The following is a 21,971-nucleotide window of genomic DNA, read 5'->3' on the forward strand; positions in this document are numbered from 1 at the left end:
GGAAATAGAGTAATAGCATGCCAAAATGAGGAAGCGAACTATTAAAATTCATCGACATTGCTGGTGACCGTTCTTCTCCTCCAAGATCATGATTAGTCGAGATGATAATTCTCAATCATAAAGTAAAAATGTACCGGAATATCAGCGAAATACTTCACTCCGTCAATAATGTCTAAGTTCATATTATATCCTACCCTAGCGCCACCGGAGAAATTTGAAACTATTATTTTACACCTGCCAGCTGGACACTTAACAACAGTTCTCCCATAAGAGATTGTTTTATTGAAAAAGAAAGGAATCATGTGTAGCAACTTTATTAGATGAACTACTTTACTTTCGCCACCAACTGGGAAAGAGAGGCTGAAGACCGCGAGCACTGGAGGAAAACCCTGGGAGATGGAGTAGTTGCACTCACTCGCCTGATGTGAAGGAGTTGAAGCGTGGCTTAAACTCCTTCACATCAGGCGAGAACTGAGACGACACCAGTGCGCTGATTTCCCACCTTCGTCACATGACATTCTCCTGCCCGCTATGCGGTCGCGGCTGCCGCTCTCGAATTGGACTTAAGTACTAGTCATTTACGTAAGTCCCGCAACGTTATGGACGCTGTTTAAACCATCATTTAATTCATGTTAAAGACCAATGATGATGATTTTACTAAATGAGGTCCAGCGCAGCGAATACAATATACATAGTTGATTCAGCATGAAAATGGTCGCCTGGCGTTCGTCCAAGGAAAGGGCTTGTAAACTTCCGTCGATCTATATTTACAGCAAATTACGTTCACGTGCTCGTCGATATTACGGGCTCATTCATGTGCTCGATACTAATTTAATTATTAGATAATTAGATTAATACCTTTGTAATTATTTATAATAAGGTTTAATCTAGAAGAGGTTTCGATGGTTTGTATAATCAAGTTATATTTGAATACTTAACTTACTACAAATTATTTACGCCGCAGTGGGGTATACATTGTATGTCAAATTTGAGCTACAGGGGGGGGTACCTACTTACGTCCATGGGTACATTTAGGGTTGAATTTGAACCCGCGATCTTCGGATTGAAAATCGCACACTCCTCGCGCACGCACGCTAGACTACCAGCGCTTTTTTTGTAAACTAAGTAGGTAATCAAGTAAATTAAACACAAACTAATTGATTATGTAAATTAAGAGCAATAAAAATACGAGTAGGTAATTAGTTTGGCCCACTTGGAAAAACGGGGTAAATTTTTTATTCCACAGAATAATTGCCGTTTATTAGTGTAATTTAGTTCTATTACCTATTCGTAGTTTACGGTTGGTTGTGAGAATGTCTATTGTTTTCGAGATTTTTATATAGAATGATGACATTATTCATCTTCATCAGTGATTATGATACTGTAATTAAAATAGTATTTAACAAACCTCGAGCAGTAAAGTAAAAATTGCTCAGATCACACGAAATTGTCGGCCAAGGCGAAGACGAGGTCGACAAACATGTGATATGAGGCTTTCTTATTTACTGCCCGAGCTATAATAGCTTTAATTTCTCATGCTCTAAGAAGAAAAAGAAAAAAGTGTGTAGAAAATGAGACGTTTCTGATCTAGACCATTGTACTTTCTAAGTAGGTTTTTTTTTACGATAAGCAATTAAATTTTGGTTTTAAATGGATTTGATGTACAACTCTACATTAAATAACGATATTTTACCCAAACAGTTATTTGAAAGTACCCTCAAAAAATACTACTGAAGTTTATACTTGGCCGTGTTTTTTTAAATGCACATGTATTTTACTTTCCTCTTATTTAAAAAGAAAAGTAGAGTGTTTAACTCGGGTGAAAGGCACCATTTCAGTCTCGGATTATTGGCTGACTGCTTCGACAGGAATGGGTGCCTTTCACCCCGTGGTTAAGAATCTACTATTTCTGTTCAACGTTCGTTTAGGGCAGCGGGTCGAAAATGAAATGAAATGAAAGTAAAACATTAAGAAATGTCCATCAACTAAGTATGTATCAGCTAAGTATATGAAAATTAAGTCAAATCCAAGCTTTTGTTTAATTAATATATAATCCAAGGATAATTTCTTAAGTTTTTTGATTTAAAAGGCCATCTATTTGTACAGAACACTTTATATGTGCGTTGGTTACTTTTCTAAGATACTTACCGGAGTTTAAATTATTGAAGACGTATTTTATTCGTATATGAGCCGTTTAAATTGCCCTCTCAGAAGACGTAATTACCCACGCTAATTGCGCAATTTATTTAATACCTTTCGTAGACTATATTCACGATATAAAGGATATTTGATATGTCTAAAGCTAGATTGCTACTTGAGAGAGCTTGAAGGTGTGTGGGCGAGTAAGGCGATTACGCGCCGTACAAAATGTAGCTCCATTTGAGCAGTTTTCTTCTAGGTATTAAAGAGTATTACACAGCTTTTACCTATGTTTACGTCTACGTGGATCTAGTTTATTATGTTTAGATATCAAACATACAAAGCTTGTTCGTTTACGAGTACATATAAACAATAAAAATCAATCTTTATATTGAAAATAATTGCCGTGCCCTACCAGGTGAAACAGACTATTATATAACACCTGTGTACCTACCGTGGATGCAATGAATATATGAATATGAATAATAGTGGAAACAAGCAGCCTTTAATACCAAGAAAGACTTATAATAGATACGTATTTTTCCTATTATTAATATAATACTTTTATAACTTGAAGGATAACATAAATATAAAAGGTCGAGCTAGCCAGATCTTTGAGCTAGGTTCTATTGTAAGTAAGCTAGAAAAATATAGAAAATCTTTCACATTTTCATTTATTATTTGGTAATACGTCAAATATCGAGAAAGTAAAAAGAATATTGTTGGAATTTTCTGATATTGGTAACGCGAAGACGTAGGACGTAGTTTGAAAATATATTAGATTCCTTCTTGAAGCTTTTGCGTAAAAAATACTGTTGAAAATATTTTGATGTACATATTTTATAAATTTAACGAATTTCAGCCCACAACCCAATGTTCAATGTTCAAATATACTTTATTCATGTAGGCCTAGCAACAAGCACTTATGAATAGTAAGACAGTATTACATATAATTATCTTAAGCTAATTATCAGAGCAATTTATTGATGTTGTAAATATTATTCCATATATAATACTAATGAATATAATTCATAGATCAAATTTAATACTAAAAATTTCAATATCGCCATACAAAAAACAATTGTATAAAAAATACTAGTCTAGAATGTTTCTAGAATAAATTCTAAATGTCAAACAAATATAATAATAATAAAAAATAAAAACAACAACACATAACAACACTGCTGCATGCTTTTGATCTAATGTACATGTTAAGAGTAAAAATCAATTATTTTACCTCCATACACTCTAGCGAGCATCATTAATTAACTCAGATTTTCTGCCAGTTTATTTATTAACCCCCTTATTCATAAACGTGTACTAAAGTTACGAAGCCGCTAATAATCGTTTGTCCCTTTCCGACGTATTGGTATGATGGAAAGGGACAAATGATTATTAGCGGCTTCGTAACTTTAGTACACGTTTATGAATAAGGAGGTTACAATTTACTTTGTTTCATAAGCGCATTTTATTACTAGCATAATATGGTCTTCATTCTTCGTATCGTCTTCACGCGAGAGAAGATATTTTCCTAAAAATCCTACTGATAAAATAGTACATTACGATACAAGTGCGAAAAGTAGGAAATTCGCAACGAGTGATAAATTAAAACACGACCGTAGGGAGTGTTTTAATTAAATCGACACGAGTTGCGAATTACGTATTCGCACATGTATCGCACAACGTTTTACAGTACATATGGTCCTTTAAATGTTCGACAGTCACATAATGTGCTGATTATCGCACTAGTGCGGTAAAGTAGCACCATATGTACTGTAAACATATTTATGCCCCTAAACTTGCCCTCAACACATAACAATATTTTATCAAATTCTCTTAAGTAATACTAGAATCAATATGTATACAATATACTAGATAATTTAGCTATAATAAATTATTTCCATCAATTCAGTGGACCGTAAAATATATGAAATCTAACTTGCTTGAAGCTTGTCTGATCGTCAGAGGGATAATTCTAGAGACGGATTGTTTTGCGTTACGTTACGTTTGATTGTTTTACATTTTTATTTATATTTAATTAGGTACGGTCGAGGAAATTGATTCTTTAGCAATTTGCGGTTCAAGTAAATTTGGTTGTACATACTTATGCTATGAGCTTTCCAGTGTAAAGTGAACCACAACCTGCTAAAGAATCAATTTCCTCGACTGTACCTAGAGAAAAATATGATCCACAGACTTAGGATTAACATATGATCGATGAAATTCGAATATGTTTTTTCAGTTTTAAATATTAATTGATTATTAGTGCTCCTTTTTACAAGTGATACTTTTTTAACCGTTACGTAAGTTACGTATCTAACTATCTACATACTTAACGTCCCTAAGAAGTACAAGTTTTTCATCAATATTAAAAAGCCTGAACTTTTAGTACATTTCTTTTTCTTTTCCGCAAACCCGGAGCACGAGGCTTCCTCGTACTCTGAATACTTTAGAACTTGGTAAATACTTTCGTAAATAGCTAGCTAAAATATAAAGGTTCTTTGCGGGTCTTTCATAATGTTTGGTTTGAAACTTTGCTCAGTCTCCTGTGAAAAAATTCAACGGGCCGAGGGACATTTCTGAGCGAAATTTGTTTTAACACAATGAAGTTTAGTGAATATCTTTTAGATAAAAAAATTAAATCTACATAATAGCTAGTGGCACACTGTTAGGAGCTTATTCTAGATTACTTACTCTAGTTAAACAAAAACTTTATATATTTTTCATCACACTTGCTCGAAAAAGATCTTAATTCATGCAGGTATACTGAAGGACAAAGGCATGTATTGTTCCTGCGGGAGTTATGGTCTGTGAAAAAAAACTATAACTCTTTTTTAAATTGTGTCACTAATTCATACGAACCAAGTATACATGAGTTTTACTTTTAAAATACTGATGTTTATAATTAATCTTTATTTAATATGGTAAAAATATTCAATTTGATTACTTAATTTAATCGCCGTTTAAGATATTTTTACAGAATTTTTATACGTGGCTGAATGCTGGATAGGTCTGTACCTTCGATGCCCTATCCTGACAAAGAATGATGGCAACTAATATTTGAAATGTCGTATTTGAGAATTATTTCGCTTAAAATTTAGTGTTAGCTTCGCAGTGATAAAAAACATCGTGTGTAACTGCGGCTGTCGTGCATCTAAAGACATCGTTTGAAAAATTTCAAAGCCAGCGTGTGGTCAAATAATAACACAAAATGATCAAGACTGGACAGCTACATGTATGCCACGACGCCGCGAAAAATGTTTGCTGGGTATCTTTGTTGTCACTACTTGTAATGTTTGTACGCCTAATGTCCGTCTCAAGTGGAAACCCGCCATAGTAAATGAAATGGGGTATACCCGTTACAATTGACCTGTATGTGTGCTAATAGCGAGCAGTGGACTGTTGCCATGACTTCGCATATTGGTTGTGCGCATGACAGCGGCGCCGCTCTTTGCGGCTATGGGACATCCAACTAAATAAATGAGAAAGGTTGTATTTTTGGGTACCCAAACCCAATGGAGGTCGGACGGATTTGGATATATTTGGAACACGTGTATCTAGATTTAACTTGGAAAAGGACCGAAAAATGTATCCCAGAATTTGATCCATAAGTGAAAATAATATCCGGGATAAAAACAGTCTTTAGAAATAAAATTATATTGTTTTGACGACCGGCCTGGTGGGTAGTGACCCTGCCTATGAGGCCGATGGTCCTGGGTTCCGATCCCGGTAAGGGTATTTATATCTGTGATGAGCACGGATATTTGTTCCTGAATCGTGGGCGTTTTATATGTATTTAAGTATTTCTTTCTTGAGCTTACCGTGGGACTTAGTCAACTTGTGTAAGAATGTCCCTATAATATTTATTTAATTTAAAATAAGATATCTAAATATTTAAATTGGGGCAAATAACTCCAACAAGGGTTTCGTGATTTACATTGCACTGAAAAAAATAGATAGCCGAACTGGTTTTGTAACTTTACTAAATAACTAAACTACGGTTATAAGAAAATAAACTTTGCATAAATTTACAAACTTATTTTGTAGTGTATACCCAGTACCTGAACACTGATAGCCAAACACGGTTTTGTAACATATAACACATAGTTCGCAAGTCCCAATTTTTGTGTAAACATTAACCAAAATTTTGTTACAGTTATGCAAACATTTCTTTCAGTGTGTTTTCGAAACAAACAAAAAATAACCTATTTTTATTACTCAGCATTATTTCAATGAATTATAAGGAATTCTAAGGTCGTACTACCCTTTTAAATCCCTAAGGTCAACAAAGGGTGCCCTGAATGAAGGTGCCTTGTTTGGCTCAAGTTGTTTACACGAGAGCTGAGCGATGAAAATATGTACAGTCGAGGAAATTGATTCTTTAGCAGTTTACGGTTCACTTTACATTGGACAGCTCTTAGCATAAGTATGTACAACAAAAATTATTTGAACCGCAAATTGCTAAAGAATCAATTTCCTCGACCGTACATAACTATACAGCGTGTATTTTTGATTAAGTACTTACTATACTTCACTGGCTCAGTGACCCAAACAGGATTTTGGCCTCTGACACAAGAGAGCGCCAATCTGCACTATCCTGCGGCCACTTCACGCCAGTTGGGTTTCCGAGGGCGAACAGGTCTTTTAGGGCTTCGTCACCAGAGAGAAATAAGAAGTAAATAGAGTGCTCACTCCATACACTCGTTTTGGTACCAAAACGCTTATTATTTTCGTAGTCGACATAGCGAGTAGCGGAACTCTCAGTACTGCTACTCGACAATAGATATCGCGGCAAACAAAAAGTCTAATGTTCAACGATTTTCAGCTAATATTATAACCAGAGTAAGTGTAGGAGTTGAAAATAGAGTTCCGGTCCAGCGGTATCTGGGACGCCCAGAAGGACGTTTTCCACCCGGGTGCCCCACATACGCTCTTCTCACAGCACCATCCTCTCCCATCTCCTCTTGCATCCTCTCCAGGTAAACGAGCCCACATAATCAAAGGGTAGTTAGTTAGCTTTAATGAACATACTTTCATAGGTTTAATAAGAAATGGACGACTTTATTTTTCCATTTACAATAATTCAGCAAGGAATGTATCACTACTTTGTTTTAACTCAAAACAGCGCTTTTGATGACGCGATGTTACAACTGTTACAAATGACCATGATGTACGAAATACATCGCCGCACGGAAAAATTTCAAAAAATAATAATGCTCTGGTATAAATAAATAAAAATACTGATTTGTTTTGTAGCACCAAAAACCTACGTTTAGTTTAAGTTTGCGATTATATCAAAAATACACACTGTTAGGAAGCGAAACAATAAAATTACCCATTCTTCAATAATTATAAAGTGCTATTTAAACACAGAATACAAGTAATTACAGTCGGCATCAAAAAAACGTGGCAACTACTGGGTATCAAATGTTTAATTCTATGTTTTTTTTTCTATATTTTGATTTTTTAGCTACCATACGCCATTGGCTGTAACTTTTGTAAAGGTACATTGTTTAAACTCCGTAAACTTCGGGGTATGGACACAAAGTAAATATCGGCGGCGCGCGCCAGAGCAGAGAGTCCGCTCAGTACAAAGTGCCACGTGAGATTTACGCACACAGACGTTACATTTACAGGCGTTCTCGGGCACTCTCGGGCAGAGCTTAGTCGGGCTGTGCGCGCGTTGCTCACTTGACGTCCCCGCCGCTACGTAGGTACCTACTGTCATGTACGTCAAAATGCAGTCTCTAAGGAATGTTAACATGATAAGATGTATGTATAAACGAATCGATGTATGTAGGTATGTCTGTAAACTTATATTACCTACTCCTTTTTAAAATTCGAAATTAATACAGAAGCAACCCTAGTAAGTCGGGCAAGTTTAGGTATGTATTCTCAAAAGCGGCGAGAACGGACCTTCTGTTTATTTTTTATTTTGTGTATGGATAAGTACATTTAATGGAAGAGTTCATTTTATAGTCCGTTTTTTAAGAGGAATTCGTATAAGGAGAGATATATTTTCCGGAGTACAGCAATGCCACTTGGTACGAATGTTATACACGTCCACCAAAGTCCAAAGCGACCGGGAGCCAGACTGAACTCCGCGACATGTGGGGGGGAGGGGGGGTCAAAGTACAAAGTTGCCGGCGCTCAGAAAAAAAATTCTGGTGGATTCGTTTGGACCTTTAAGTCAAGTTTGGTGTCGTTTTCAGATAACTAGATGATGCCCAGTTCATTCCCCATACCAGTTCTTTTAGGGTGCCATAGCAAAATATGACGAAATAGTTAAAATAATAAACTTTTAGAAGTAACACAATGTAAACAAACCCTTATATTTTCATATTTTTGTATGAAACTTGGTTTATAAAAAATACTATCCGAAAGCCTATTTAATGCAGATTATAAAAACATTAACAATAAATATACATTTAACTATTTTCATTGTAAAATAAATTAATTGTTGCACATACGTAATAGAGCCGCAGCGCGGTCTCACTGATCGCGCGCGGGCGACGCGGCGACGCTCAGCGGGGCGGGGTCATGATCTTCGCCATTCGCGTTCATTCGACTTCACTCACTCAACCGACATACATACTTGTACAGTCAGTTTTCGTTCAACTTTCGTTCGAAGTGTACCACACGTGGCTTGGAATCTATAGTTTGTTGTCATCAAATTAAAGTCCAAAATTTCTTCTCTGAAAAACGACTGCAATTTGTTCAGTAAACTGTATATTGCAACCTGTGAGCATAGAGAAGACCTTGACACGTTTTTTTCTCATGAAAATCAAAGTAGTCCTCCTGCTCTATCAGCCATGGGTTTATTGAGATCTGGAGTCAAATCAGACTTAATTAAATGTTTGACCAGTCTTGATGAGGAAACAACTCGTCCAACAGCTCCCACAGTAACAGCTAAGATATTAGATGGTTCGGCTGTAGTTCATATGTTGAGCCCAGGATCGTCAAAAACATTCGGGGATTATGCTGCCAATGTGTTTTCATCCTTTCTGACTAGAGAACTATCTAATGTCGAACGACTGGACGTGGTTTGGGATACATATAAAAAAGACAGTCTCAAGAATACAGCTCGAGAAAAACGAGGTTCTGGCCAACGCTTATTAGTTGGCGAACATACAAGAATTCCAAAAGGATGGGCTAACTTTCTTCGTGACGGATCAAACAAAGAAGAGCTATACCATCTTTTGTCGTCACATTGTTACTCAAACATGGACTTACCAATGGGTAAAGAATTCGTCATAACTGATGGCTCCGAAGCTCTTAGTAAAACCACTCCGACTGAGAATATGGCACCGTACAATCACGAAGAAGCGGACACACGGATAATGCTTAATCTTGCTGACGCTGTGCTGAAAGGGCACTCCAAGGTAATATTAAGAACAGTCGACACAGATGTCGTCGTACTAGCAATATCTTGTGTGCCAAAGCTAGAAGGCCTAGAAGAACTATGGGTGCACATTGGAACAGGACGAAATCACCAATACCTGGCGTGTCACACTATATCTTCATGTTTAGGTAACAGACTTATTAGTACCCTTATCAATTTTATGACAAGATCAATCAAATTTAATACTAAATTAATGGTCTTCTTTATTGTTACAGGCCCTGAAAGAACACACGTTTTGCCCTTATTTCATTCTTTCACCGGATGTGACACAACCTCATCCTTTAACGGAAGAGGGAAAAAAACCGCGTTTGAAGCTTGGAAAGCATATCCGAATGTCACACGGGGGTTTGAAGCACTGTATAGCGGGGACTATGACAGAGCGGACCCTGAAATTCAAAAATTTGTTATTACCATGTATGACAGGTAAGAAAACGATTTTATTTAAAATATACTTTTATCCAGAACTTGCGTGCAGCGAGACCTGTCCTTTATCTAAGATCTTTATCTAAGAGTATTTGTTTTTCAGATCATGCCCCTCTGAGACAGTAAATGAGTGTCGCAAGAATTTATTTACAAAAAAAGACAGGCAAATCGATAATTTGCCTCCTACTGAAGCTGCTCTCAAACAACATACCTTAAGGGCAGTTTTACAGGCTGTTTATGTTTGGGGGCAGTGCCTAATAAAAAACCAGAATATTCCTTGCCCATCTGAATGGGGTTGGCAGAAAGAAGGAGAAGTTTGGGTGCCACTGTGGACCCAAAGTCCTATGGCTGCTCAAGCATGCCTGGATTTGATTAGATGTAGGTGCTTGAAATCTTGCAGAAACAAATGTAATTGCTCCAAACGCCAGCTCAAATGCACAGAACTATGTAATTGTGGAGGAAATTGTAAATAAATGTCTGTAAACTTTAATATTTCATTTTACATTACTCATCAACTGTAATAAATACATCTAATATGTATATGGACGAAACGTGGAGCATATTATTAACTTTAAGAAAACATTTAAATTCTGTAAATCGGTGGAGTACTTATCAATTTATGGCGTGAAAACCAAACTGCTCTTCCGCCATCTTTGATTGCCTTCCTTTCCCCCCTCCACTACTTTAACACTCTACGACCGATAGATTCGTGTTTTGGGCGTTACTAGGAATCCAACGATACCAGTTGTGATAGCTAAAAAGCACAAATGAAAAGTTCCAGTAGTTCGAAGATAAATCGTTCTATGCGGCTATAGAGGGTATGTACAATAATTATTTTATTTTACACTGAAAAAAGTTAAATGTTTATTTATTGTTAATTTTTTTATAATTTGCATTAGATGGGCTTTCGGATAATATTTTTTACAAACCAAGTTTCATACAAAAATATGAAAATATAAGGGTTTGTTTACATTGTGTTACTACTAAAAGTTTATTATTTTAAGTATTGCGTCATATTTTGCTATGGAACCCTAAAAGAACTGGTATGGGGAATGAACTGGGCATCATCTAGTTATCTGAAAACGACACCAAACTTGACTTAAAGGTCCAAACGAATCCACCAGAATTATTTTTCTGAGCGCCGGGAACTCTATACTTTGACCCCCCCTCCCCCCCACATGTCGCGGAGTTCAGTCTGGCTCCCGGTCGCTTTGGGCTTCGGTGGACGTGTATAACATTCGTACTAAGTGGTATTGCTGTACAGAAAATTGGCGTACTTTTTCCCCTTAAAAAACGGACTATTAAATTGTATCTCGTTGAATTGTAAGAAGTAATTGATTGAAAACTGTGATATATCAATGACATTTCAAATATCGACCGTCCGATACTACTAGGTACATGCGTTTAGTAGCAAATGTAAATTTTAATGTAACTAATACTAAACACTAATCAATATGTAAACAGCCCTAAGGCAAATGTACACGCACGTAGGGGCCGTGTAGGGGCCTTATCAGATAAAAATAAATCATTGAATATCACCGAAATGGAGTTAATTAGAATATCGGTTTCTTTGAGAAAATTACTTAAGCACAGGAATACACCTTTAAAAATTACGGACATTAAAAGAAAACACCGTTAATAGGTTATAAAACGCCTACTCTGCTTATCGTTCCAGGCACTTATTAGTTTTAAATATGTCTAGATATATTAAGACTATTTTTTATTATAAAATTAATCATGTATTTTTGTTTGTTCTAGGTAAGCGTGGGAATCGCCTAATGAAGGTATTTTTATTTCAGAAAATAAGTTATTTAGTTTCTCAGGGCCGATCGGGCGCCCCAGGTACCGCTGGTGTGATGTCGTGGAGGCGGACCTGCGTCGGCTGAACGCCAATTCATGGCAGGAAACCGCGCTGGATCGGGACAGGTGGCGTTCTCTCGTTTCGGAGCCAAAGCAGTTAGTTAGTTTCTCAGGACCAGAACCCGTTTTCCCCGTACAGTATTGGTAACCTGCACCTTCCCGATGTCTGTCTTCGGCATGTCTTTCTACATAGTGGAGAGACTAGATAACGAATTAAGCGGTGTTACGAAGAGTGAGTGAAAGAAGACCTATTCTGAACACTATTGAAAACAGACGTGGAAAAATGATTGGACATTTAATACGATACGATCAGTTCCTTAAAATCTTGGAGGGGCGGATAGCACCGCAAGCGAGATAAAGGAAAACCCAGGCGCAGTTACTTAGACCAAGCGAAAGAAAAAGTAGGAGTCGTGTTGTATCAAAAAGTCAAAGAGCTGAAGATAATAACTCTTCAGTTCATGATGATGACACTGACCAGCCTGTACCTATAGTGCATAAGCTATTCTTAATTGTACAGTAAGCTGCAGAGCACGGGAGAAGATGACGTCGCCGGCGGTTCCTGGGGCTTGCTGTGTGCTGTGTTTTGTAATCAGTCTTGTCCAGTAAAGACTGTGAGTTAAACATATTGTTTCATTGAAAGCCCTCCTCATCCACTATTGAAGGTTCTGATGTGCTGTCTCTAGTATGATACGCCCACGATTCCCGAATCTTCAAACCGCTGTACTTAAATTCTAGTGACCCCCCTGCATAGAAGATTGTTTCCTTAACGCTGCAGTTCACTGTAAGTACATATACTTTTAAATCCCATTTAAACTGGATTTATGACATGACGAATCTTCTTTGAAGATTTCTATTGGACTTGAGTCAACTTCCGTTCATTTAAGTGGTCATGCGATGGTGATTAGATGACTAATATTGCACTAAAGTCTAATTCTATGTGGTAAACATAAAGTCTAATTCCATGTGGTAAACATTTGAAGTCTAAATATGCTGGTCTTGGTAAGCATTGAACGCGACACCGATCAGAAATAGGGATAAAATTATATAATCGATCGTATTCGTTTTAGTTAGTTAATAAATAACATATAAGTTTTTGGCAAAAAATTCATTTCCGGTGCAAGCTTTTATCGCTGGCTGTACTTTTCTTACCACAGACATTTAATACTCATCGAGACAGTTCTAAAAACCCCAAACACAATTAAGTTAATTGCGTTGTTCCATTACAGAGTTCCTATGGCCACCTCCTGTCTCCATCATCAGATCAGCTCGATGGTACCATAATATTGAATCGTCACCTAACTTACATGTGTATGAAAAATTTCAGCTCAAACGGTCAAATTTAGCTTCCCAGATTTGACCCACACTAATATATATACTAATAGAGCAAGTTAAATAAAAGCTTGTAAACAAATGTGCCTACTTTGCTCCAAAATTTGCTACAAAATTCGAAATTTAAAATGAATTTTTAAAATTTTATATTGTACGTTTTTATACCGGGTGTGGCCTGTAACACGAGCAAAAAATTAAACCGTAGTCTGTCTGAAAGTCGCTGAACAAATGTTGGTCAGTTTGAGAAGTACAGTCTACAGTTTAATTTTTTGCTCTTGTTACAGGCCACACTCGGTATATATATATTTATATCAAGTAGACCATCACTACTATGTATAAAAACAGTTGGAGCACAAATTGGGGTTGGGGAGTAAAGTAGGCACATTTTGAGGTACGTACTGTACGTAGCATATATTTTTAAAGCAGGTGACCCACAATCCACAATTAATGCCGAAGTACCTACGTGTTTCAATTATCTTAAGAAGAAAGGCCAGCCGAACCCGTTCTCAGATTGGAGAATTTTAGGTAAATATCTCTAAAATTAGTACGATAAGGAGAACTGCAGCTTAAATAGACGAAAAACCCTTCGTGAAAATCTCAGAAGTGAAGTTTCGTTCTCGATATTTTCATCCTCCAAAACTTAACCAGTCGCAATGAAATTTTGGGAACGGAATAAAGAGAAATTATCTTATGTCTGACTGTTTTCATTTTTACGTTTATTGTTGCCGATTTTGTATGCTAGGCGGCTGTTTACGGCGCATTTATTGGCCGTTTTAGCGTTGTTTGAAGTAACCTAGTTGTTATAAATACCAGAATATCAAAAAAAGCGAAACTTACAGACACAGATAATGGTAATATCGATCTTATATATATAAAAAAAAAACATCTAGGGCCAAAATCCAGAGAGAAAAATGTCGAATACTTTAGTATGGAAATATAACCACTAATGTATCCTCTTAATGCCAAATCTGTAACCAAAACATGCCTAAATGCAATACAATTTACTTTGTATTTGTAATTATACAGTTCTAGTTTCGCCAAACATTATTAGTCAGTATTCTGGGAACTACGTAAATATATACCTAATTATTATTGTTGCCGTGAATCAATATTCGTGGGCGTCAATGACTCTGAAATTGATATCGGCTGTAACCGTTGGTCACGCAGAGACCAAAGACTGCTTAATATCTAAAATTGACACGGAATCGGCTAAAGCCGATAGAAAAAGCTTTATCTACACAATAAGAGCGAAAAAGACGTCACTCGGCAAAGCTGGCCATACACACTAGGGTATGCCTGCGCAGTTTTATCAACTGCATAGGTAAAACGGAGCGTGTGTGGCATTCGCCTGTGCAGTTTCCTAAACAGCTTACCTGTGCAGTTCAACTGTACAGGCATACATACCCGAGTGTGTATGGCCAACTTAAGCCGACGCCTTACGACTCGAGACCCAACGAGTTCAAGGCTACCTAAATTAAATTTAGAAACGTCAAATGTTCCTTTATAACCTTTGTACACAATAATTTCATGAAAATTGGGAGAATTAAACGCAGCGTGGGATTCAATCAATCTACAGAATTAGCCACAGGGAGATTACACGAACTAAGTGGACAAATTGGAACCCGCACCTACGGGCACATTCAGCAACTAACTGGCCATCTGTGGACCTAATGCCGTCGCAAAAAGGTTGATAATCTGTCCGTGTACAGTGGAGGATGATATACTCGGTTAACAAGCTCTAACTGACCGTTTGACAGTTAGCTTTGAAACGGGACGTTTTGAGGACTTTTTAACAAAATGTGTCTGAGTTCGATTGTTTTTTTAACCATTTTAAATAATTGAAAAAAGACAGTAGAAAAATGTTGTACGCGAAATATATATTTTAAGATTTGTAAGGGTAAAAGAAACCCACATCGGACTGGATTCTTGTCCAACTCTTTTACGTGGCAAGCAATTCGTCTGAGGAATTCTCTCCCTCTGCCTATCAAACAAGCTACGTAAAAATAAATACCACATAACATTGTAACACTTTGGGGTATCCACCCAGTGTTATTTTATAGGTTAGAAAATGGTATGTTTGTTTTGGTAAGATTGGGTAGTTGAAATGTCTTCGACACGGATGTCATAGTGGGTCAGTCAAGAACTGAGACCTGTAGTGATATTTTCAACTTTACATATACGCTTTTAGCCATATTGAGTGGACAAAACTTACCGGAGCGGTAGGTCAGTCTGTGCGTTCACTCCGTTGCATTTTGCGCATCCATGTCGTGTTCCTGCGTTGTGCTAGGACACAGGCACTTTGTTTTCGTTGTGGTATATGTATACATTTCACAATTGAAATACCTTTTAAAACATAGAAATACCACGTATGTATGATTTCGATAAAACCGAGCAGTTGTTTATTTCAGCGGTAGACACTGACGGCTGTCAATGTCATTTGGTTTTTTTTTTGTCCATGGTTCCGTAACAGACGGTCGGTCACACTTGTTGTACGGCAATAAACATATACTTGTGGTTCTTTTATCTTTTTATAATTTCCAATTATTAATAAAGTCCGTATTATTAGCTTCCAAAATGTGTAACTCTTTTTATTGTTGATGTTTCGAATTATACCGAGAGTCAAACCGGTCAGTCGCGGTATCCATTGAATGGGAAGTTTTTCATTCATCAGCTTGTCTGTGGTTTCTCGGATTGGAATTTTGATAAATCATTGTTCGATCGATCTTCAGGATGTGAAGGATCTTAGAAAATCTTTGGGCAATCAATCTTAGGGGTATGTAACCTACTTGAAGGTTTTATTTCCTAAAACTGTGGTAAATTCAAGTTAGTAATCGTTAATGTAATTTTGTTACAGCTCGTCCCAAAAAGTGCATAATTTAGCGTCTTAGAGCCTACCTAAAATGGCGGCTGCTAATCTTTTCCCTTCAATTTAACATAACTTGGTGAGTCTCCACACTTTTTAAATATATAAAGAAGGAAAGGCGGAGGTAGTGTGTCCTTTCGCAAATGGGTTAATATAGTGTTTTATGTGGATTTTCCAGCAAAACCTAATGTAACGTCAACCACCTCTTCGTCTTGCCACGCGGTCTGCAGGCGCCGTCGTTGGTATAGGAAATAATGGACCCGGCATAAACCCCGGTAAGTCATTTAATCGCTTCATTGCCGTAATTTAAATCGCGCTGTGCCTCAGTTTAAAATATAATTTTTCTATAAAACTAAACGTGTTAAAACATAATTTTTTAACCTAGAACATTTTCTTTGTTCTTAGGGTTTTTTCTGGACCCTGGTTCTCTAAGGCTGTGCCATCCGGTGGCAGCGTTCTTCTTGGCAGTGTCCGTGAAGTTAAGACTTTTATGATATACCTTTAGTTAAATATGGACCCTTTATGCTGAACAGGTAACCTGTAATCCCTGTGAGCAATTGCTTACTGTTAAACATCCCCGGAGGTTGGGGCATAACTTTTACTTTAGACAGTGTTATGTTAGGAAGACAAATGTTGATATTGTTGTCCGTAGATACAGAGATGTCTATGATGTATTTAGTGTAAATTTCAAGAAATAGTGGTGTCACTAAGAAGTATTTAGTATTACTTATTTACTAATAAATAACTCGTGTTGACCGTAGCGGGTCATATATATTTAAGGAATAAAGGTGTGTATTAAATAAATTTGGGATTTTCATTTGGATATGTCATGCGCTTGATGAGGATAGTATCCTGGCGTCCTACCTTAAATTTTTGGATACCTATTCTCACTCCATAGTGGCCTGAACCGCGACCCTATCTATGATTGTAGTTAGCCGAAGGTATTTGTGAACTTTTCAGTAGTGAAGTTTGGTGAGTTCTGGATCACTCCATAGAAACACGTTTCCTTCTATGGAAACGGTCTTTAATAATAATAGAATCAGATCTTCTCCATATCCAGAGCTCACCCACAACTATTACAGTGGCATGCCCAACGTATGGCCTATGGAGTATGACATGTCCAAGTGAAACATTTTTGCATTATTTTAGTATTAAGGTTATTTTATGTAAAAGGGATTGCAAGTTATTGTTTTAAATTGTTGCTTGAGTTGGAGGTTAAACTTATAAATTTAACCAACTTATAAATAAAACTATATTACGCTAAATAATTAGCCTTACATAAGAGAAATTCTCTCACTATTTTAAAATACTTTAAAAGGGTTAAAATCTAATAAAGTTTTAACTTAACTTTAAAATATTGCAATTCAAAACTTGACACTGACTTACTTCTGATATTAAATATCAATCTTAAAAAATGGATTTCCTAAATGCGGGATGTAAAATCATACATTTACATAAAGATGAAATGGCACATGAACTGGCGATTCGCAGACTTCCGGTTAATCCTGTATCGCGTCGGTCCAGCTTATGTCATGCGTTAAAACAGACTGCAGATTTAGCCAAAAAGGGTAGTTTGAAGTGCCAGGACTTGTTAATAAGTAACGAAGTTGCCGAATTAGAGCTCTGCCAACGTAAGGTAGAGGAAATAGATTTAGAAGCGAAAGGAGACTTAACGGCGTCGGCGATTGATAGACTATCCTCGCGATGCAAATATCTTTTGTGTCGTGTTTCACGGTTACCTCAGGAGACCGAAGCGGTACTTCTGTTGAAAACATTAATTACTTCTTTATTAGATCGGTTGAATGAGCAAGGCTCTTCTGCGTCGTCTGGGTCAGATGATGATTTTCAATCTCCTAACGAATCTCGTATTGTTAGGGAAATTATTTATAAAACGGACAAGACTTACCGTACCGATAACACGCTTAGATATTAAGTAGGTAGTAAACAATTACGAGGGTGAACGTCCTAGTGCTTGGCATGTCACTGTCACTTATACTGTTAATGAATTATGTTTAATGGTGCCATTTACTGGGACAGTGGTCAGCGCTTGAACGTTTCCCTTCTTTCAATTTCATCTTCTCATAGTTAAGTTAGTTCAGGTCCATTGCAACAAAATTAATAACTATAATCTATAACGTTTTCGGCACTGTATTGTCAATATTATATGTAATATAAGACAAATGTAACTCTTCTGTAATGACTGTTTGTGCCAAAATAAAGAGAAAAAAAAAAAAAAGACTTTCAACATAAATTCCTTGAATTTGAAATTCAAAGGTGACACCTGCGTTCGTACATTTCTGTCTCGCCTCGAGGAGTTGCGAGATGCCAGAGGAATTTCAGAGAGTCGTATATATAGGGGATTTTCTGAAGTTCTTGAGGGTCCGGCGTTGTCGTGGTTCCGGTCGCAACGTACAAAACTTACTACATATAAGGAGGTCACCGCGGCTCTACAAGAGGAATTTGACATACCTGATTTGGATCACCAATTGTTACAGGAAATACGGGCTAGGACTCAAGCCAAGTCCGAAACAATTGTCTTTTTCGTATCAACCGTGTTAGGGATGTATGAGCGTCTGACGAAGGAGGTTCCTGAGCAAGAGAAGCTGGATACTATGGTGCGGAATATTCGCCCAGAGTATTCCAAGGATTTAGCCTTACACGACATAGAATCGATAGAGCAATTGAAGTCTTTGTGTAAGCGCATTGAATTGGCGCAAGTCAAGGCGAAGCAGTTTCGCGAACCGATTCTCTCAAACAAGACTAATGATTCTTCCTCTGACAATCCGTCGAAGAATGTAGAACCTCGTAATAAGTCGTTTCAGTCTCGTTTCCCTAATTCTTCCAGAAACTTTGTTGCTTCTGTGGCACAAAGCTCTTCTCACACGAAATGTTTTCGATGTGGTAGGTCCAATCATAACACTAAAGAGTGTAAGAGCTCTCGAGATATCGTTTGCTTTAAATGCGGAGAAAAAGGGGTGAAAACTCCAGAATGTGTTAAATGTAACTCCAAGACAAAAAAACTAAATAGGGTATTTTCTGCTAATAACAATTCTAGATCTTCTGCTCCCTGTCGTGCAGAAAAGACATCTTCTTTAATCCTCCGAAGGGAGATGACAGGGTATATGCTCTCTTAAATATACTTAACTTGAATTTCAAGGCGTTATTAGATTGTGGAGCCAGTGTTAGTTTCCTGGGCCACAACAGCCATTTAGTATTCGCCACCGGTGGGATACCTATTCAAAAACATACTAAACCGGTTATGGTGAGTGTAGCTGACGATCATCGAATCGTAGCCACTGAATATATGATTATACCAGTAAATTATAAAGGTCAAGTTAAACTTATACATTTTAATATTCAACCGGAGATTGCTACTCCAATGGTACTTGGTTTAAATTTTTGGAGGGCCTATGGATTAGCTCCTGGCCTCATTACTGATATAGAAAAGACTGATTCTCATTATATTGCTAGTCTTGACGTTTTACCGTCAGAGACAGGACTTACTACATATGATTCCTTATCTTCTGAACAAAAATCTCAACTTGAGACTACTAAATCTCTTTATGATCAAATTGATACGGATAAGGTTGGTCTGGGAAAGACTCACTTAATTGAACATGTTATAAATACTGGGGATACTCCTCCGATAAAACAAAAATATTATCGACTTAGTCCTTTTAAACAAGCTGCTTTAGCGAAAGAAGTTGATCGTATGCTGAGGGAAGGAATTGTCGAACCTTCGCATTCTCCATGGAATTCTCCTGTCGTTATGGTGGAAAAACCTAACGGAGATTTAAGACTTTGTTTAGATAGTAGAAAAGTAAATGCAGTTTCAAAATCTGATGCGTATCCCGTACCACACGTTCAATATATACTGGACAACTTACGCGATGCGAAATTCCTTACATCTCTTGATTTAAGTGCGGCATATCATCAGATCCCTCTTAGTGAAGACTCCAAGGAGAAAACTAGTTTTACTGTACCAGGGAAGGGATTATTCCATTATAAGAGAATGTGTTTTGGTTTAGTAGGTGCCTCTGCTACTATGCAACGTCTCATGGACAATCTCTTTACTTCTCATTTTGATCACAAGGTTTTCTGTTATATTGATGACATAATTATTTGTACTTCCGATTTTGATGAACATATAAGGTTGCTCAATGCCGTTTTTGAAAAACTAAAATCGGCAAACTTAACTATTAACATGAAAAAATCATCCTTCTGTAGGAGTGAACTTAAATATCTTGGGTATTTAGTTGATCGATACGGTCTGCGAACCGATCCGTCTAAAATTGATGTAATTTTAAATTTTCCTACTCCCAAAGATGCTAAGGATATTAAACGTTTTCTGGGAATGTGCGGTTGGTACCGACGTTTCATTAATAATTTCGCAAAAATAGCTCGTCCCTTATCTCGCTTAACGAGTAAGAAAGTAAAATTTGAATGGACAGATGAAGTCAACGATTCTTTTAACATACTTAAATCTGCCTTAGTGTCTTCTCCTATTCTTAAATGTCCCGACTTTAATGAATGCTTCTATATCCATACGGATGCATCTTCCTACGCCGTAGGCGCTGTTCTGATTCAACCTTTTAATGGAGTCGATCATCCTATTGCCTACTGCAGCCGTACACTTAACCAACCAGAGACGAACTATTCAGCTACTGAACGCGAACTCTTAGCTGTGATTTATGGTCTTGAGCAATTTCGTGCATATGTAGAAGGGAGAAAATGTTATATTGTAACAGATCATGCATCTTTAAAATGGTTTCAAAACTTAAAAAACCCTACAGGACGATTAAATAGATGGGCGTGTAGATTGAGTCAATTTAATTTTGAAATAATTCACCGGAAGGGCAAAGAACATGTCATACCTGACTGTCTTTCTCGTATTCACGTTAGTTCTTTAAATTCTGCTACTATTCAAGATCCTTGGTATCTTGATCTATATAGAAAGGTGTCTGAAAAACCTACTCTCTTTCCCAACTTTAAGATTGAAAATGATAAACTCTTCCGTTACTCTAAGAATAAGTATCGTCTGACAGCTCAATTTGACTGGAAGCTGGTACTTCCTTATGAGCACCGTAATGAAGTCCTAAATAAGTGTCATGATGATCCTACAGCAGGTCATTTTGGCGTGGGTAAAACTCATTCCAAAGTAGCCGACATATATTATTGGCCTACTTTATTTCAGGACGTGAAGGAATACGTCGACTCTTGTGAAATTTGTAAAACTTATAAACCTGTTAACTTAGCTCGTCCTGGTTTGATGGGTAATCCACGACGCATATCGTCGCCAGGCGAAGCAATATCTTGTGATATTCTTGGTCCCTTTCCTCCATCTTATCTGAGAAATCAGTATCTCTTCGTATGTGCTGATTATTTCAGTAAGTATGTGACTTTGTTTCCACTACGCAACATAACTGCTAAAGCTATTGTTAAGTGTATGGAAAAAGGGATATTTCTTATACATGGGGTTCCTAAATATATATTCTGCGACAATGGTGTTCAATTTACTTCCAAAGACTTTCGAGACTTAATGTCCAAATATGATGTCCCTCATATTTTCTATAACCCTAGGTATCAGCCTCAGACGAATCAAACGGAACGAGTGAACCGTGAACTAGTAAGAACCATTGCCTCATACGTGCGTTCTGATCACCGTAACTGGGATAAGAACGTATCGGAAATACAATGTGCATTGAATACAGCTCGTCACGAAGTAACTAAAAATACACCGTATTTCTTAACACATGGTCGTCAAATGATTCTAGATGGTTCCCTTTATAATAGCGAAGGTCCCATAGATCAAAACGAACTCGAATTAGATACCAGTGGTGCTTTTTCTGAAAGACTTAAAGAGCTCAAAACTGTATTTCAAAAAGTGCGTAACTCGTTGATTGCCTCCCATGAACGTAACGCTAGGTATTATAACATGAGGAAGCGTCACGTAGA

General features: G+C 37.1%; 3 protein-coding genes and 1 long non-coding RNA gene across 6 annotated transcripts in view; 3 read left to right on the forward strand and 1 right to left on the reverse strand.

Moving 5' to 3' along the window:
* Positions 1–21,971, reverse strand: part of LOC133519349 (proteasome inhibitor PI31 subunit) — a 495,710-nt gene that overhangs the window by 212,736 nt on the left and 261,003 nt on the right. The window lies entirely within an intron of this gene.
* Positions 1–21,971, forward strand: part of LOC133519337 (protein eiger-like) — a 142,412-nt gene that overhangs the window by 23,406 nt on the left and 97,035 nt on the right. The gene's annotated exons all lie outside the window — the stretch shown is intronic.
* LOC133519331 (uncharacterized) lies at positions 8,823–10,454 on the forward strand. Its single transcript, XM_061853370.1, has 3 exons — positions 8,823–9,669; positions 9,757–9,964; positions 10,068–10,454. The coding sequence occupies exons 1-3, from the start codon at positions 8,952–8,954 to the stop codon at positions 10,435–10,437; spliced, it is 1,296 nt and encodes a 431-aa protein (XP_061709354.1). The 5' UTR covers positions 8,823–8,951; the 3' UTR covers positions 10,438–10,454.
* Positions 15,481–16,820, forward strand: LOC133519332 (uncharacterized). The gene is made up of 2 exons (XR_009799618.1): positions 15,481–16,095; positions 16,174–16,820. It is a non-coding gene; the product is annotated as an uncharacterized LOC133519332 (long non-coding RNA).

The sequence above is a fragment of the Cydia pomonella genome, chromosome 6 (genome assembly GCF_033807575.1).
Source record: "Cydia pomonella isolate Wapato2018A chromosome 6, ilCydPomo1, whole genome shotgun sequence".
In the NCBI taxonomy this organism is placed as follows: Eukaryota; Metazoa; Arthropoda; class Insecta; order Lepidoptera; family Tortricidae; genus Cydia; species Cydia pomonella.

Bases quoted from the DNA above. Each gene is read 5' to 3' on its own strand.
- LOC133519331 (XM_061853370.1), top strand. From the start codon at position 8,952: ATGGGTTTATTGAGATCTGGAGTCAAATCAGACTTAATTAAATGTTTG. The intron at 9,670-9,756 runs GTAACAGACTTA...TTATTGTTACAG, and splicing joins CACTATATCTTCATGTTTAG to GCCCTGAAAGAACACACGTT. The intron at 9,965-10,067 runs GTAAGAAAACGA...TTTGTTTTTCAG, and splicing joins GTTATTACCATGTATGACAG to ATCATGCCCCTCTGAGACAG.